This window comes from Choloepus didactylus (assembly GCF_015220235.1).
Source record: "Choloepus didactylus isolate mChoDid1 chromosome 23 unlocalized genomic scaffold, mChoDid1.pri SUPER_23_unloc1, whole genome shotgun sequence".
NCBI lineage: Eukaryota > Metazoa > Chordata > Mammalia > Pilosa > Megalonychidae > Choloepus > Choloepus didactylus.
The window spans coordinates 2,553,366-2,572,343 of record NW_023637590.1 but is presented as its reverse complement, the minus strand read 5'-3'; the positions used below and the strand labels follow the sequence as shown (position 1 = coordinate 2,572,343).

The window sequence follows — 18,978 nt, the reverse complement described above, 5'->3', positions numbered from 1 at the left end:
GGTCTTGGGTGAAGCTAAAAGGCAGCTTTAGGTACTTTGGCAGAGGGGCCGAGTCCTTGGCTTTGTAGGTTCTTGATTTCATCATCCACCTGCAGGGTGAGCAGGTGTGGGAGACTTGAACCCACCTGGCTTCTAGTTAGAGAAGGGAGTACAATGGAGTGGAAAGACCACCTGTGTTTAAATCTTGAGTAACATTCTGGGTAGGTCAGATTCCCCCCCCCCTGAGTCTGTGCTTCCGCCCATAATAAATGGGGATGGTACTTGATAAGGAGTGTTGTGAAAATCAATGAAGAAGACCCTTAAGCTCAACTGGCTGCCTTCAACCTTCACTAGTTGCAGGAATGTCGTTAGCCTTAATTTCTTCAGTTGTCAAGATTACAATATATTTTGCAACGAACATAGTCTTCAGGTTGGTAGCTCTCCAATATCATCTCTTATTTTGGGAGGCACTTCAGTCTCCTTGGCAACGTTTACAAATCTTAACCTGACAGGCCTGAGGCTTTTTTTTTTTTTTAAATGCAATTGCTATATATTCACAAACCATCTGAAGTATATGATCGCTGGCTTACAGTATCATCATATAGTTGTGCATACCTCCCATGATCAAATTTAGAACATTTTCGTTACTCCAGAAAAGAAATAAAGATAAAAAAGAAAACCCAAATCCTCCCATATCCCTTCATGAGGCTGCTAACTTCAGGAGGGCCTGATTGCAAGGTTGGTCCTTGGATGGCATCTGAGAACTTGGCTCTTGAGCTGTGCCCTCCGTTCCCTAACCGATAAGGTTGGTTCACTGTGCCGCAGCTGTTATATGAACGTTACAATTTATGCCAAACACCTACCTTCCTTCTGGGGTTTGGAATTTTGATTGTGGCCAGGCACAGGGTGCCTACATGTCCAGCGACCAGTAAGAACCTTGGGCTCCGAGTTGCTGATGGATCCCCCGGGATGGAAACACTGCACAAGTTACCCCATTTTTTGCTGCTGTGGAAAGGAGCATGCTCAGTGTGTCCCCTCATGGGAGGGAGAGAACACAAGGAAGCCGTGAGTGGGTTTTTCTAGGCTTGGCCTGCCTTTTTTTCCCTTACTGATATCCTTTCACCGTAATAAACTTCAGCTGTGAGTACAATTCTATATACACGTGGGCCAGCCCCTGAAACAGTTTCTTTCTTAGGGGAGGCTTTTGTAGGTATCTTGGCCCATCAACTGTATGTAAATTCCTCTGTTCTTATCTAGAATCCTGGGTCTTGATTATGCTGGGGATTGTGGCTACTATTTCATCCTATAATCTGTGTCTGCTTACTACATCCCCCTGCTTTAAAACAAGTGACAAGAAGCCCTGAGCATTCCTCAGGAAGAGATTCTTGAGGTTCCTAAGAGGGAAGGAATTTACAAGTACCCATGGGGCAATGGGTGTTGCACAGTCAGCCTCTCTGGCTTGCTCTCTCATTTCTGTTTTTCTTGCCTCTCTTTTTCCCCAGAGAGTGGGCGGAGGACTGAGTGGGGCTTGCTGCAGGTGGGGTTGGCCTGGAGAAGGCTAAGCTTTCAATTAGACCAGTCAGTTCAGACATTGGTAACTCAGGTGGCAACGGCAAAGCTTTTAGTGGCACTTGAGGCACATTAAAGACTTAATTTTCCATATTTGTGTCCCTCTATGTGTCACAGATGTGTTTATTCACCCCACTTACCTTCTAGAAGCCCAGGCTGTGGAGCCAGTCCTATCCTTAGTCAGTGGACTTCAATTTTTGTTAATTACTTAAATCAATATTTTATTCAGAAAAACGTTTATTGAGCAGCTACTATGTATCTATAGTCCTAGGCCCAGCTGAATAAGAAATAATTGTAATTTTGTGGCTTAAGTGACCAGCGACAAGTCCGACTTGCTGCATGCTGCCCCCCCTCTGCTCTTGGACCCCAGATCTGGTGCCCAGACTCCTGCCACATTCCTGGGGCACGTGTGCTCTGCTCCGTGTCTGAGCTTGGACCTTTTCCTGCTGGGCTTCCCCTGTAACTGGCATCCCACCCCGTGCCCTCAGGATTGGAGCCCGCTACCGAGGATGCCCTCGGTGAAGCCTCCTGGACCAAGCCCCCCTCAGTCCTCAGCCCTCTCCCCCTGGGAGAAAGGGAAGAAGAGGAAAATAGACAAGAAGACAGAAAGAGGCTTTGCAACCCAGGTCTCCCCTGTCTCCGTTCCCATCTGCCTGCTAGTCTTTGCTACACCTCCCAGGTTCTCACGTATCTTTAGAATGTGGTTGAGCCCCTGCCGAGCCTCCGTGCTACCTGTCTGTATCCCTCCGTCTCCAGGGAATCGGTGACCTGTTCTGTCTCTTCATGGCTGCCCTGTGCCACACACCAGTGCGGCCCCTGACCCCTTATCATTGAGCATTCTGGACAGAGCTGCACACGGGGCCGCGTTCCCTGCCCTTTCCAGTCCTCTCCCACCCTCAGGAGGCATTGGTCAGAGTCCTTTCCCCATCTCCTAAGGCATCATCTCCCAGACCAAGCACCAGAGGACTCACTGTTGGTCTGGTGTGTTTTAGATGGCACCGTGGCGTTGGGGACAGACTGGACCCCCGTAGTGGACACATGTGCTCCAGAGGATGAGTTTGTTAATGCTGATCTATAACCGGAGGACTGTGTGGGCAGGTGCTTCTGGGGGTCCATGGTTATCCAGTCCATCCTCTAGATGGAAATGATGGTTTTGGCCTTTCCTCAGCATCATGAAACAGCATTTTCTGTCCTCTCTTCTTGCCTTGAGGGGCCCTGTGAAAAAGAAGCATGCGTGGAACGAGGAAAGAGAGTGTGAGATTGGCAGGGATGTTCATGTTGTTAGAACCATTATTATTAGACCAAAATTTTAATATTTTAAGAAGGTATTGTAAGAAGGAAAAAATCTTTGCTTGTAGTCATGCCACATTAACCCATCGACACCTTCATTTCTTGGTGACCCTTTTTAGTCTCTAACCATATATAGCTATATTCATAGTGTTTCTAATTTTATTGCTTGTTTCAAAAATAGTCCATATTTATTATTTCAATGGCTGCAAGTTATTTTTTTATTATTTTTTAATTTCAATGGCTGCAGGTTATTTTTTACATAGACCTATCATAATTTATTTAAGCACTTCTCTATTTAGACTTTGCAGTGTTCTCTTTTTGTTAAAGTGTTCCCAAAAGCACTTTTGTGCCCCTGCCATTTTGTCTTCTGAATTACTTGTACTAAATTGTAGATGGGTCTTGAGGTTTAACGTCCAGCCGTTTTCAAAGGATTGTACTTAGTCATGATAGCATCAGCAACACATCCTCGTGCTTGTTTGACTACAGCTTCACCAGGGTTGGATTTTATTTTTATTTTCCCCTGCCATCTCAGTAAGCATAAAAAGATACCTTACTCTCTTGACAGCAAGATTAACAATATCAGACCATGGTTGGCTCTGTTGTATTATAAACACAGACGCGCTAGAATCAGACGATACAGCTCTGTTTCTTTTTCTACTGTGTGGAAACTTGAACACAGTGCTTTCTTTATATTTCTGTCCCTGCTGCTTGAACACTGAGTACCAGATGTGTCTGCTCTCCGTCCCTTATTTTTGGTAGTTGGGTCTGCTAAGTGAGTACACGGTTCCTACTCTCAAATAATTTGCATTTAGTAGCGGCAGTGATGGGCACTGGGTAGCCAGTGTCCGTTCAGCAAGGAGCCTGGGGCTGTCTCCGTGACCTAAGGAAAGAATGTCCCTGGGAAGATATTGAGCTGCTTTGCACTTCTTTGGGTTGGGGTGGGAGGGGCAGGTACTTGTTCCTTTCGTCCCCAAACCTGTTCTTTGTTGCTCTGGGCAGGTATGCAAAGAATGTAATATAAGGTAGGAAAGTGGAGGATGCTCTAAGAAAGTGAAAGCGCTGTGGACACTCCATGGAAGTTTACTTTCAGTCAGGAGTTTAAAGAGGGGCGCTTGGGAATGATGATGGTGGATGTTTGTAAATGGTGAGCAGTTGGCGAGGGACGGTCCTTTCAGGCCCCTTGACAGAATGGAGAGCAAAGGACAATGAGAGAACGAGGAAACAACAGGTAATACAGGTGGGCAGAAAGAGGACATTTAAGGAGGCTGGAGTGAGCTGGAAAAGGTGATGGGCAGCCTCACATGGAGAGCGTCCGGCTCAGAGTTTGGGTTTAATTGGCAATGCAGGTCAGGAGCCCGTGAACGTTTTTGAGCCTGGGGGTGACAGGACCCCATCAGGCTTTAGGAAGATTGTTATGGCTGCCTTGTTTCTGTTGATGTCCGTGGTGGTCTCAGAATTGGTGTGTTGGTGGCTGTTTGCTCTCCCAGAGAGCAGAGATGTTCTGTTTCTGGCTCCTTAGCGCAGATTCTCCTTTCTGCTCTCTGCATTTGTGCTTTGCAGCCAGTGATGTGGTCTCCTCCGATCCCTTCCACCAGAAGCTGTTCACATCGTTGGTTTGGATTGCTGAAATTTAGCTGTGCAGTTCATTTTCCCCATTACTTATTTATGTGTTTGCTTCTCTTGTTATCTTGGCAATTTGGAAAAATGGCCTTTTAGGGACATTGTCATGCCAGCCAGAGCACTGCTTTCATTTGTGGTAAACTGACAGATAAATGCAGGGTCGAGGCAGAATCCTCAGGCTCTTTTGCATTTATTCCTTGGATTCTATCTCTGCTACCAAAGCCTTTCTCTTTTCCTGAACGTGTCTGTGTTTTGGGCTGGTCTGGAAGCCTGGATTCAAGCCGGCTGGGGCTCTGCCATTATGGACACAGGAGATGGCGACTTTCATTCATTTATATAATCAATGTTTGATTTCTTGCTGTTTGCTAGACATTGTGCATTAGAGTGATGAATAAATCAGCGTGGTCTGGCCGTCACAGACAGAGGCAGACAGACAAACGTTAAACAAAAAATTGCAAGTAAATATGACTTAGAATTGTAACAAGCATCAAAAAAGCAGGAGAAACAAAAGAAATAGATAAATTCGACTTCATCAAAATTAAAATCCTTTATACATCAAAGGACATTATCAAGAAAGTGAAAAGACAACCTACAGAATGAGGGGAAGTAGTTAGAAACCATATACTGGATAAGGGCTCAATATCCAGAATATGTAAATAGCTTTTACAACACAACAACAAAAAGACAAACAACCCAATTAAAAAAATGGCAAAGGACTTGAATACACATTTTTCCAAAGAAGATATACAAATGGCCAATAAGCACATGGAAAAATGCTGAACATCATTAGCTATTAGGGAAATGTGAATCAAAACCACAATGAGATACCATGTCACACCCACAACAATTCGCTGTTATTAAAAAACAAACAAAAAACCCTAGAAAGTAACAAGTATTGGAGAGGAAGTAGAGAAATTGGAACTCTAATGCACTGTTGGTGGGAATGTAAAATGGTGCAGCCATTCTGGAAAACAGTTTGGTTGGTCCTCAAAAGGTTAAATGTAGAATTACCGGATGATTTGCAATCCCACTGCTAGGTGTATACCCAAAGAAAGGGAAAACAGGAAGTCAAACAGATACTTGTATACCACTGTTTACAGCAGCATTATTTGCAATAGCCAGGCAGTGGAAACAACCCAAGTGTCCATCAACAAATGAATGGGTAAACAAAATGTGGTGCATACACACATCGTAATACTATTTGATCATAAGAAAGAATGAAATTCTGAGACATGCTATAACATGGAAGAACCTGGAATACATTATGCTCGGTGAAATAAGCAGGACACATGAGGATGAATATTGTGTGGTATCACTTACAAAAGATGTCAAGAAATAGCAAATACACAGAGACAGAAAGTAAAATAGAAGCTACCAGGGAATAGGGAGAGGGGGAAGAAGGAATATGTGTTTTGGGGGTATGGAGTGTGTGTGAATAAAATTAGTTTAAAAAATATTAAAAGCTCAGCTAATACTAAAAAAAGTAAAAGTATATGGTGTGATGAGAGGTGACTTGAGGTCTTTTTTAAAAAATTTTAATGCAATATTATTGGGATATATTCACACACCATCTAATCCATCCAAAGTATACAATCAGTGGCTCATGGTGTCATCATATAGTTGTGTATTCATCACAGCAGTCAATTTCAGAACAGTTTCATTACTCCCCCCGAAATAAAAAATAATAAAAAGGAACACCCAAAACATCTCACAACCCTCATCCACACACACACCTCCATTATAATATTTTTTTGTCTTCATTTTATTACTCATCTGCCCATACACTGGATAAAGGGGGTGTCAGTCTTAAGGTTTTCACAATCACACAGTCCAAGGATAAAAGCTATATAGTGGTACAGTCATCATCGAGAATCAGGACTACTGCATTGCAGTTCAACAGTTTCAGGTACGTCCTTCTAGCTATTCTAATACACTGGAGGGGTCTTGATTTATATTGGAACAGAGAAGGCTTAAACAGAGAGCAGGCTTTAGCATGTATGGAAGAGTACTGGCAGAAAGTACTGCTTGTGCAAAGGCCCAGAGCTAGGAAAATTGTTCGCTCATTTGATGACCTTAAAGGCTGTAATGATTGCAGCTTGGCATAAAAATAGGCTGGAGAATTAGGCAGGGGATAAGAGATGTGGGGTTTTCTTTTTGGCGCAGTGAGAATGTTCTCAAATTGATTGTGGTGATGAATGCACAATTCCGTGGTGATACCAAGAGCCGTTGACTGTACACTTTGGAATGAACTGTATGGTGTGTGAATAAAACTGCTTAAAAAAAAAAAAAAAGAAAGACATATACCTAGGGATGGAATTTCCGGGTCATATAGTAATCCTATGTTTAATTTTTTGAGGAACCTTAAACAGTTTTCCATAGCAGCTGAACCATTTTGCATTCCCAATTGCGATGGACAAGGGTTCCAATTTCCGTACATCCTCTCCAACATTCCATTTTTTTAAATTATAGCCATCCTTGTGGGTGTGAAGTGGTATCTCGTGGTTTTGATTTGCATTTCCCTAATAAGAATGATGTTGAACATCTTTTCATGTGTTCACTGGCCATTTGTTTACCTTTTTTGATGTGGTCCAGTATATCTGTTTTTTTCTTTTGTTGCTCATATATTTGGTGTCATATATAAGAATTTGCCACCAAATCCAAGATCATGAAGATTTCCTTCTGTTTTCTTCTAAGAGTTTCGTGGTTTTAGTGCTTATATTTAGGTAGTTGACTCATTTTGAGTTAATTTTTTATATGGTGTGAGGTAGGGGTCCAACTTCGTACTTTTGCACGTGGCCATCCAGTTGTCCCAGCACCGTTTTTTGAAGAGACTGTTTTTCCCCACGGAATGTTCCTTCACCCTTGTCAGCGTCAATTGGCCGTTGTTGTATAGGTTTATTCCTAGACGCTATTCTATTAACCAGTAAGTCCTCCCCTGTGCAGTGCTAAACTATTCTGACTACGCTAGGTGTGTACCAAGTTTTGAAATTGGTACGTGTGGGTTTTCCAACTTTGTTGTACCTTTTAAAGATTGTTTTGGTTCTTTCACATCCCTTGAATTTCATATAAATTTTAGGATCAGCTTGTCAGTTTCTGTAAAGATAGCAGCTGGCAAGTTTGATGGGGATTGTGTCAAATACACAGTCATTTCGGGGAGTATTGCTACTTTAACAGTTTCGTCTTCTGATCCACAAACATGAGATGTCTTTCCATTTATTTAGGTCTTTAATTTCTTTCAATGATGTTTTGTAGTTTTCAGAGTGTAAGTGTCATACCTGCTTTGTTGAATTTAGTCATAAATATTTTATTCTTCTTTGATTCCTATGTAAATTGAATTGTTTTCTTAATTTCAATTTTGGATTGTTCACTGCAAGTATATAGAAATACAGTTCATTTTTGGATATTGATATTGTTACCCTGCAACCTTGCTTGTAGATTTTTAGTGGATTCCTTAGGATTTTCTGTGTATGAGGTGGTGTCATCTGTAGATATATTTCTACTGCTTTTCTAATCTGGATGTCTTTTATTTAATTTCCTTACCTAATCACCCATTGAAACATGCACCATGAATCAGATGTGTGCACTTGAGTGTGCTCCACCTTTTTAGGCGCAAGAGCAAGGCTCCAGAAATGGTAGTTTCTGTTATTATTCTCCAGTTTTGACTCCCTAATTGTGCTTTGTAGCAGATGTGACATTGCCCGTGTTTACTGTGGCACAAAGCCCTGCTGATTGTTCATAAGGTCGTACATCCATCTGCAAATGGCCAAAAAGGCGGCTTTAATTAAACCACAATCCAGGGCTGTGTGTAGGAGTAAATGCTGTTCCCCCTGCATTTGCTTCATGTCACCATCACCTTCGTTTCTAATTATACCTCTGAGTCATTTAGGAAATGTTAACTTATGTTTGGTGTTCTCTGATTAAGGAAGGAGGCAGGCAGTACATTGGAGATAAATTTTTAAAAATGGTTTTCACAAAAAACTGCGACTAGTACTGAAAGTTTAATCTTGAGTTCTCAGAGAATTTTGTTTCTCTGGAAAGTCTTTTCCCAGAGGTTTCAGATAACAAACGTTGTTCACTTTTTGAAATTGTTTAATTGGCCAGCTTGTAATGCTATTATTGTAGCTTTATTTTTGACCAGCATTCCTTACCTACACTCTTTCCTATGGCTGATTCCCGTTTACAGTTTTCTGCTTTGTCATCCAGACTTGTGATGGCATCTTATTTTGGGGTGGGTGTGGGTACCGCATTTCTTTGTTTGAAGGAGAGGTGCAAATGAAAGAACCTGCTGAATGTTGATACAGCTTACAGAAAAAGGTAAAGGTAAGTAAACACAACGTGCATGCGCTGCTGGGGTGACCGTGGCTCAGCCCTCGTCACCCCCGTCTCCCTGGGTGTGCTTGTCAGAGATACTCTGCCAAGCCAGATCCGGGGTCCCATCTCGCACGAGTTGGTTGTGCGGTCATCCACTTCTTTGGTGGATTTCACCTGCTTGTTCGAGCAGTGAGTCTCAGTGAAGTCACACAAGTGGGGGTCATTCTTGCCATGGCCGGTTTGTGCAGTCCCAGTGGTGACTGAGTCACCCTTTCTTCCAAGTGTCACACACCCCCAGTTGTCACGTTCTGGATTCTTGACATCCTCAAGGGAGATTCGGCCACCTCTTTGGTTCTGAAGTCCCCTACTTTTCTCAGCACATGCCCTGTCCTCATGAGATTGATGAAGGAAATACTCGGCAGCCTCACGGTTGAAGGAGGAAGACCCTAACAAGTCGACATGGGGGTGCAGAGCTCCAGGGTGATCTGGCAGCCTCTGTATCCTGTTGTCATCCTGGTGCACCTGCGGAGGAGACACAGTGGGCATGGGGGTGGTTGAGGACAGGTGGCCGTGGGGCCTTGGGCCGTCGTGGGCCACCAAGCGGAGGTGGCGGAGGCTGGCTCAGAGTGGCCGGCCAAGGGGGCAAGCACCGGGTTCCTGTCAAGTGCCACTAAGGCAGGAAACGAGATTGCGAAGACATCTCATGGTGGCGACTTACTTTCTCCTCGGTGTGTCATCTCCTCACCTCAGGAGTCAAAACTTGCAGCCATGGTGTTTATCTTTTAATAGCCTTGGGTTAAAACACTATCAGGAGTTCTTCTAAAAATCTAAGTTGCACCTGTTGCTGCCCTCTGGTCATTGGCGTAGTGACCTCCTCCAAGTGGCGGGTAGAGCCCCCTGAATCCGTGTTTCCCGTGGAGGAACTCTGGCCATCTCTGTCAGTTATTGAGCTGAGTGACCTTTCATAGTGACCGGCTTAGCCCCCCACACCCCTGAGAACCCCCAAAACAACTAACCTGATGGTCTGTTTTAAAAATCTGAAAAAGGGTTCAAGGTTATTTGGGTTTTTTCTTTTTCATTTTTTAAAATAAAGTATTAAAGCTTTACTGTGCGTTAGTGTGAGAAACAAGCACTATTCCTAAAAGGAATAAGTGCTCACCCGATTGTGGAGAAGAAAAGAATTTATTCACGATCTTGCAAGAACGGGCACCCAACCAAAATGTGGGGGTTGGTGCGCAGAACATAGACCCAGCAGTATTTATCCCCTAAACCTAACCGCAAGTCCCTCCCCTGTTTCTCCATTGGCTGATACTCCAGAGGTTACTTTCTATTCCACAAGCCTAACTAGCCCAGCAAATTTGAAACATGCAGCCCGCCAAATTGGAAACATTTGAAATATGTTTCTCTTGCAAATTTGCGACATTAGGAACCTTTGGAAGGAATCTCCACCCCTGACTATAATGGTTATGCCCAGGCCTCTTTAGAGCCAGTCTGGGCTACTTTGGTAACAAGTTATGAGGCTATTTTGGGAACCTCTACCCTGAGTCTCCACCTTGCAAGGATAGTAGATAGTGGGCGGATAAGCAGGGGGACTGACTGTGGATTACAGTTTGTCTTTTTAACCTTCTGCCAATTTCTTAACTGCCCCACCCTGCAAGGCACACCTGTTCTGTGTGAAAGCTAAACTTAATTTCATTCTCACAGTTAGGATCTTGACCTCAGTTTCTCCATCTCTAGAATGGGGATGATTGATAGTATCTCCCGCGTGGCTCACGGTGGGGGTTCAGTAGCCAGCATCTGGCATGTGATAAATGCCCAGTAAGTGTCAGCTGCTGTCACTTGGGGAAAGCCACCCACAGAACAGGTTCTCCCTCGTTGGATGTGAGCCTGGTTCTGTAGGACCCGGGTTCAGGATTCAGACGTCTTCCCCCCGGGGTCCCAGGTCCCAAGGGCGTTTTGCATCCAAGCCTGAACCTGGTGCCAGGCTTCAGGGCTCCCCACGATTCGATTGCTGCCTGGTGGCATTCGCCAGTTGTGGTGTCGCTTTTGTGGTTTGAACTCCCACTGGCCCGCCAGCCTTGTGAGCGAGGGGTTGTGTTCTCTCCCCAGTATACCTGTGCACTGTCGTGTCATTTGACTGTTCATCCACCCATCCGTCCCTCCGTTTATTCAGCAGTGCAGCACGTGTTTATTCAGTGCCAGGCGAGCACCAGCCCTGTGCCCGGCACAGACCCGATGACGAGCACCCCACGGGGCACACCCTGCCCTCGAAGCCTGGGTTCTAGTCGTCCCGTCCCTCTTCTCCCTCCTCGCCTCGCTGAAGGGCTTGTGGCATTGGCCCCTTTCGTGCCACTCAGCCGAGTTTCTAGAGTGGGTGAGGCGTAGTGGGGACACTGATGTGTGGGACACAGTCCTGTCTGCAGGGAGCTTATGGTTGTGGGGAACGTGACAAGTATCAGTTGTCCCTCGGGTAAGATACAAGGAAAGCCACTGCCTCGAGAAGTGCAGCCTTCCTCGTGGGGTGTCCGGAAGTGCGATGGGAGAGAGCGCGTCGAGTTGCTGGGATCAGGAAAATTTTCGAGAGCAGGAGAGCTTTGAGATAGCTCTTGAACGGTGGGAAGACTGTTCACAGGGGAGGTAAGGCTGGTTGGCTGCAGTGTTGCAGGCGGGTGAAAACTGCGGGACAGGTGAGCCTTGTATTGTCCCCGGGTGTGCGGGAGGAGCTGGAGAGAGGACCTTGGGCGCCAGGCCGGGCCGGGGAGCCACCGAAGGGGAGCGGACCGGCAGCAGAAGTGCTGGAGTGGGGAGAGTCAGGCCAGACGGGGGCTGGCCGAGAGCCTGCTGCCTGGGGCCCGCTTCACCTGCCTGGGCCCAGCCCGCAGAACAGGGTGTCACTGCACCCTGTCCCAGCCCTGTGCCTCTGATTCTGGGTGCACTTGGGAGTTGTGCGTGGTCTTCAGGCCAAGGTCAGGGGGAACATCGTTGCTGTACGGCCGTTGAGCTCGTGTGTGTTCTGTTTCTTCCGTAGCGAAATTAGGCCAAGGTCGGCTCGCTGTCACATTCCACTTTCCCATGATTTTTTTCCTAACGAAGCAATCTAATAAATTTGGCTTTTATGTACACAGAGCTGTGAAATGTTCTCGGGACAGTATTGTGAGATTAACCTCAGTTCCCCCAGGTCCCTTTTTTGGGTGGTCTCACATTGCTGAGTTCTCTGCCGTCTCTTCCCTGAAGCCGTGGGTTCTTGGGCTGGAATATCTGTGTCTCCTATCCCCTTAGAGAAAAGCTTTCCCACTTGGATTGGGACTCCTGGGGAGTTGTATTTAATTAAAGTAGGAGCAGATTTGCCAGTACTAACATGCCAGAATCACAGAAGTGGTAGAACCATCAAATACAGAAAATTTCTGTTTGCCTTGTTTGTCCTAGATTTTCCTTTGGTTTTACATTACTTCTTTGTTCTTGGATCACCCAGATTCTTTCTGTTGAAATATATGCTCTGAGCTTAAGAGCATAAATATTAGTGTCTTTTTAAAAAGATCTGCATTAATGGCCAAGTTGTTTCTACTATTGTAAAGTGTTTTTTTCTGATTCTGAAGTTACCGCTGTTCATCATAGAAAATGATAAAGAAGGAAATAACAATTACCTGTAATCGGATGACTCATTTTTATAGCTTTCTTGATAGGCAGTCCGGGCTGGACGTGTTGTTTATTTCTTGGTGACCAGCTGTGTCCGTTTTCTGTGGCTGCTGTAAGAAATCGCCCCAAAGTTGGTGACTTAGAGCAGCACAGATTATTGCCTCCTACTCTGTAGGGTCGAAGTCCACCTCGGGTGTCCCTGGGCTAAAGTCCGGGTGGCAGGAGGCTGGGCAGGGTAGGAAAATGCAGGAAGGTCTGCAGTTGGGGTAGCCCAGAGCCCCTCAGGGCGTTTGAAATAGAGGGGTGCCCCTTAGTAGTACTTTCCAGATTAGAGTATAACACCTGAAAAACAAAGGAACAAACCAAAAACCAAATCCAGACCCCAAGCCCTGCCCTCAAAGCAGAAATCCAGTTCTTATGGTTTACATGAAGGAGCAGGCTTTGGAGTCAGCCCTTGGCCTGTGGGGCAGGTTTCAGGATGGGTAGGTGGGTAGAAGCCCCCCAGATAGGGGCGGGGCGGGATGGAGAGACGCGGACAGGCCACAGCAGTCGGTGGAATCTGGCTGAGCGCCCAGGTGGCAGGGCGAGTGGGCACGCCTTTCCGTCTGCCTGGCCACCTGTGTCCCATCTGCTGTGTAGACGGTGGGGGTACAGAGATGGCAGGTGATGCTTTGTGCCCTCCAGGAGCTCAGCGTTCAGCTGCGGCACCAGTAGAGCGGTGGCTGTGATTATCATTGTCGTGGCCATGAACGTTTTGGGGCCCTTCAAATCCAGGGAGACAGCGACCACATGGACCTTGAACCCAAATGTCTCGAGGCCACACGCTCCTTCTCTTTGGCCGGCTCTAGCGTGGAATGTCTCCAGACTCATCTCCTCCTGAATGTCCCTGTTTGGGTGCTTTCTACTGTGGCAGTATTAAAATGCGACCCCCAGGTAGCTAAAACACGGTTTCCCTCACTTCCGCATCTCCCCGCCATCAAGCCCTGTCCTCTCTTTGTCCAGAACCTACCCTGCCTCGGTCCACTTCTGTCCCTGCGAGGACAGTGCCCGTTCCGCTCACCCCGTCTCTGTCTGCATTGCTGCAGGGTTCTCCCGACTGGCCCCTGCTTTCACTCTTGTCCTGCAGACTCCACTCCCCTGGCAGCCTCCGGAGTGATCTTGCGAGCCTCGGTCCCTGTCGTTAAGGCCTCTGGGTGGTCTGGCATGGCCATGAGGCTGCAGCCCTCACCCCGGCCCCGTTGGACGGCTCCCACCTGCCTCTTGGCCTTCCGGGTGTTTCCGTCCTCCCGTTTCCGCTGTGCTGCTGCCGCAGCGGCCTCTGCCCGGAAAGCTCTCTCCCAGTTGGGCCCGGCTGGTTCCTTAACCAGATCCCAGTTTGACAGGCACCTCCTCGGAAGTAGTCTTCTAGGCCCTGGGCGTCTCTGATCTCTGTGTGGTTTGTCTGCGTCTGTCTAGAAGGAGAGCTGGGCCCTTGTGGGCTCGGGTGACTCTGCACCCACGGCCCCTGGCGCAGTGCCTGGTAAACAGAGGATGAACGAGTGAAAGGCCCACTGACCCATTGGGCTCGTGTAGCCCTTGGAAGGACGATACTGGAGAGCAGTGGAACAGAAGGTGCTCGTTGTGTCGTGTTGCCTGAGAGCTGCCTCCAGTGGTGACTGTGCCCTCGGCAGGCTCCAGGATGTCCTCCCTTCTGTCTGCTGCTCAGAGCAGCCCCGGGAAGGTGGCTGTGTGGACGGGGAGTCGAGCTCAGCGTGTCTCCCGGCTGGAAAGCGCTGGGGCAGAGTCCACGTGCACTGTAGTCTGAAAAATGAGCAACGTTAAATTTATTTGTATACAACAGAAGAACCAAACATGGTCCTTGCCATGTCCCCAAGAAATCTATAGGGTCAGAGGAAAGACCCAAGCACAGGATTATTTAAAATTGCAAGTGTGATTGTGTCTGGTATGTGGGAATATTGATGTGTCATCTTTTTGTATCTTTTCCGTGTCAGTGACGACAGCATGCCGATTTTGGCAGGTCTCAGCGTCTCCGTTCTCCTCCGGCATGTGAGCTGCATGTGGCAGAGTCGGTCTTTGTGTCCGAGCTGGGTGTGGATAAAGGATTGCGCACAGCGGGGCAAAGGGCACGGCCTTTGATCGGGCCCCAGAACCTTCCCTCCTGTTAGCGTTGATTCCGTTAATCCACATTCTCTGAATCTCTTTGACTGGTTCTGTTGAAATCTTGCTTGTCTGCAGGGATCCTCTGAAAACCTTGACCCTGTCTTCCCGGGTGTGGTGTGGCCACTGGGGCCCCTTTAAAGCGGCCAGGGTCCTTGACGGGTCCGGCTGCCGGGGTTACTCTGTGTTTTGTTTTGCTCCTTCGATGGCGCCGCGGCTCCCCTTCGGGGGAGCACTGCAGAAAGTCAGGGGCAGCCCTTCTGTCCAGCTTGTCTGCTGCTTTATGCTCCTTCGCCTAAGTGTTTCATCACCGGAGCAGGGAGCCTTTTCCTGAACACGTGTGTTCCATGTTACTGGATTTTTTTTTTTCCTGATTATATTAATAATATTTTCCCAGGGAAAGTATTTTGGAAAATATTAAAAAGCACAGAGCAAAAAAAAAAAAAAAAAAAAAGCACCGCTGGTTATCCTACCCTCAAGCTGTTAACATTTGATATGTTTTCTTGCATTAATTTTTCTTTATGTGACAGTTAAGAACTTTCTTCTCATGGGTTTACAGAATATCTAGAGCATTTTTCCATGTCATTACTTACTCTTAGTAAAACACTGTTTTAATGTCTGTGTACTTTGAGGTTGAACTTTATGAAAGCGTTTGTGGTTTAAAAATGTCTGAATATCAGCAGTTTCATACGGTTCAACCTACTGTTTCCTCAGGTTGTTGAATCATACTTTATTCTGATGTGGATTATTTAGATTGTTTCATGTTTTTTAAATTACTATAGATAACACTGTGCTGAGTGTATTGCCTGAGTTCCTGATTATTTCTTTTTTTAAAGTGTAATTTTATTGAGATATATTCACATAACATACAATCCTTCTCTGATTATTTCTTTAAAGTGATTCCTAGAAGAGAAATTAGAAGGTGAAAGAGTATGCCTCTTTAGGTTGTGAGCACACTAAAGCAACTGGGTTTCTTTTGAAAAAATGACAGTGGTAGTTCAGTAAAGCATTTTCAGGGCAGCCACTTGATTTTCTTAGCTAACAGACCCTGCCACTTCTCGTTTGGGGCCACGGTGGCAAGGTCTCTTGGTATCTCTGATTGTTTCCTTCACTGCTCCTTGTGGCAGAGGTTTTCAAGACGGGCATCACCTGTTTTCCTATTCGTAAGAGATCCAAATTTTTGGTTGCTGTGTAACAGGCATCTGCTGTTGGTTGTTTTTGTAGAGAATTCTGGTTTTCCCAGTTGTTCGGTGAGTTGCTGATATATTGCCTGCCTGCTTTCCACTGGAACAGCAGGGGTGGTTTTTGACAGCTTCACTCTGTGCTGGGCACCCCCTCATTTCTGAAGTGCCCCAAGGGTCGGCAGCTCCCGAGGGAGGTTGGGTGACTTGCTTGGGCACCCCCAGGAAGCGCTGGCATTGAAGGCAGATGCCAGCCATTAGGCCCACCTCCTCTGCAGAAATCATTTTGATCCTTGAGCTCGGGTTCCTCAGAGTGTATGTTTTTGGGGCATATGTGTTCAGTCGGTTCAGAAGTTGGAGATGTCCTTGTTGTGAGCTTCAAGTTGAAAAATCCTAATGACTTCCTGGTTCTATCAGGTCACTGGGCTTTTGTGGTACTGGTTTATTCTGAACGTGGGCTTATATTTTCTGAAGCTGTGTTTTGTTTGTTTTGGTCCTGTTTTCCAGGTCCAAAAGCTGCTTTGCATGTGCCCAGTCGATTTCCATGGGATCTTCCAGTTGGACGAGCGACGGAGAGACGCCGTTATTGCACTGGGGATTTTCCTCATCGAGTCGGATCTCCAGGCAAGTCTTTACCAAGTTAAAAATGCTTCTGCAGTGTGAAAGGAGGGGGGGTGTGATAAATAGGATTTAGATTTGCATCTGCTTATATTGGAATAGAAAGTGCCGGAAGAATGCATAAGAATCTAGTGCACGTGGGGAGGGGAGTGGGGCGAGATGGGGAGGTGGATGGAGCAGATGGGAATAATGTACTTCTTATGGAATTTTGCTTTTTGCACAGTATTGTTTGAGATAATTTGATATAATAGCATCTTTTTCAAAGCTCTGATAGTAAGTTTTAGAGCACATGTTAATAAACCATTTGAAAGGGATTTGAAAACCCACTTTATAGCTCCAACAGAAGATAGTGTAGCTATTGTTCTGTTGTATTTACCAAGGCTAACTGAAGCCAACAGTTCATCACCAGGTGGAGAATCTTTTTTCTACAGTTCATCTCCAGGTGGAGAATCTTTTTTCTATTTTCATCATTACTGAGAATCATTTTTTTTATTATTAACTTTTTAAATAAAAAAGCCATTTCAAACAAAACATATTGGAAGCAATGTAGTTATTTTAGGATATTGGTTTTTCTTATTCCTTTGTTTTGTTTGAAAATCAGTTTTTTAATTCCAAGTTAATTTGTGCTATGTTAGGAAGGATAACAGTATTAGATATTTGAATTTTATCTAAAAAAGGTTGCATGGCCTGGAAATTTTACTTTAATAAGCATTAAAATTTTTGACGGTATGTATATACTTGGCAGAACATATTAAGCATTTTAATTGTACAGCAGTATTTAAAAAATGAAATAGGTTGCCTGACCAAGGCCACACAGAAAACCAAAACTGGCTACATAAGCTGCATTTTAATTCTTCCTGTTCATTTGTAAACATGGGAAGGAAGGAAATCATTTCGACTTTTCCATTTGCCAAATCCTATTCAAATGTAAAATGAATTATAAGGAAGGAAAAGAATTTGTTTTACCTGTATAAGAAATGCCTGCTGTTGACTGTTATCTTTGGCAAGCACGAAACTTGCGAGAATCCCCTGTCAGTCCTGGAAGTGGTCACTTGGGCTGGGGAGAGGTGGCAGGGGTTGAGAAGTGTACCTGCCTTTGGTAAGGATCGGCAGCCTCCGGGGTGGGGGACGGTGTCCCTCTAACGTCACAATCCACCTGTGCTTCTGGGGGGCCGGGGACCTCAGGATGCCGGGAGAGGAGCCTGGCACGCCTCGCCTTAGCCTTGGAGACCCCTGAGCCTTGGGGACCGGCCTTCTCTCGGTCACCTGGCGTTTACAGTCCTTGGTCTCCTCCGAGGTCAGTCACCTCACCCCCTGCTGCACACGCCGAAACAGCGTGTGTGGAATAGAGCACCCGGGGCCACACCTCCTTCCACAGGACAAAGGGCATGGATTTTTCTCTCTTTTCTCACCTGGCCTTGGCGCTCCTACAGTCCCATTTAGGCTAATTCCTCTGCAGTTAGAAGCAAGCCACCAGGGCAGCCCATTTCCAAGGGGAGGTGAATCAGACTCCACCTTTTGGTAGAGGAGTGTCAAAGAAATTCGTGAGGTCACGTCTTTAAAACCACCACACGGTTTCTCCAATATCTCAGAACATTAAATAGCTCCCTTATTTGGCGCACACTTCTCCAATAGCCTTAACTGCAGCAAGTGTAAATAGAGAAATGACCAGAGAAGCCCATGGTGGACGATTTTGAAGTTACATATCGATTAGCTATTTTGGAATCTAGAAGAAAGGAATTTTTTCTTTGGGCTCTTGTTGGCCATAAAGTCTAACGCTCAGTGTAAGAGGAGCAAGAGAAAACATGAGGAGAAAAAAAATACAAGGAAAAAGGACAAGAACGACAAAGGCATCACCAAGTTTGGAAGCTCCCAGCTGAGAGCTTCTGGCCCGTCCAGAGGGTCTTAGCCTGGGGCCCCCGATGGGTGTTGGGGCTCTCTGAAAACCGCTCCCACCGAGGGCAGTTTCGAGTGTGTGTGCACCCACATACCGTCTTCTGCAGAGGCCCCGGAAGGCGGCAGAGAAGGGGAGGGTTGCAGTCCTTGTGAATGACCGTGCCCTTCCCTTGTCCCTGAAGAATCGTCAAGCTGGTGAGGACGTGGCTGTGCCTTACTTTGCTTCGGGCTTAACTGAGGCAGAAAAACTCCCCATCATATATGTCATTAAATGCGATCTTTGCTTTTTAGCACAAAGAGACCGTGGTTCCGTATCTTCTACGGCTTCTAAAAGGTCTTCCTAAAGTGTACTGGGTGGAAGAAAGCACAGCTCGGAAAGGCAGAGGTAAGGCCGGATCGTGTTTTCCCTGAGTATGCACATTCTGAGTTCTGTAAGGATCAAGTGGTTAATTATACAAACACGTCAGCCAGGGTGCTTCTAGCTGCTTCCAGTGCTGGTTGTCGGATAGCTGCTCGCCCACAGCCATTTGGGCTGAGCTTTCTCTCCCAATCCCAGAGCCCGTGGGTGACGGCAGGAGAGGCAGGACTCCTCCGAGCCTGGCCGAGAACTTTGAGACCTTCGGGAACCTTCTCTCCTGTCACCTGCCTGTCCCCGACCAGTCCCTGGTTAGACTGACAGGCTTGATCCTGGAGTGACGCACTCGGCTGGCTTCCCCGAGGG

At 46.3% G+C, this 18,978-nt stretch overlaps 1 protein-coding gene and 1 long non-coding RNA gene across 4 annotated transcripts in view; one reads left to right on the top strand and one right to left on the bottom strand.

Moving 5' to 3' along the window:
• The window catches only part of PI4KA (phosphatidylinositol 4-kinase alpha), a 106,452-nt gene that overhangs the window by 2,092 nt on the left and 85,382 nt on the right, over positions 1-18,978 (top strand). For all 3 annotated transcript variants that reach the window (XM_037823487.1, XM_037823485.1, XM_037823486.1), the window contains exons 2-3: positions 16,251-16,367; positions 18,549-18,642. In XM_037823487.1, coding sequence (XP_037679415.1) covers positions 16,251-16,367; positions 18,549-18,642 — 211 coding nt within the window. The remainder of the gene's footprint in view (positions 1-16,250; positions 16,368-18,548; positions 18,643-18,978) is intronic.
• On the bottom strand, positions 1,768-12,742 carry LOC119524857. The gene is made up of 2 exons (XR_005214882.1): positions 12,414-12,742; positions 1,768-2,763 (listed from the first exon to the last, which is right to left on the bottom strand). It is a non-coding gene; the product is annotated as an uncharacterized LOC119524857 (long non-coding RNA).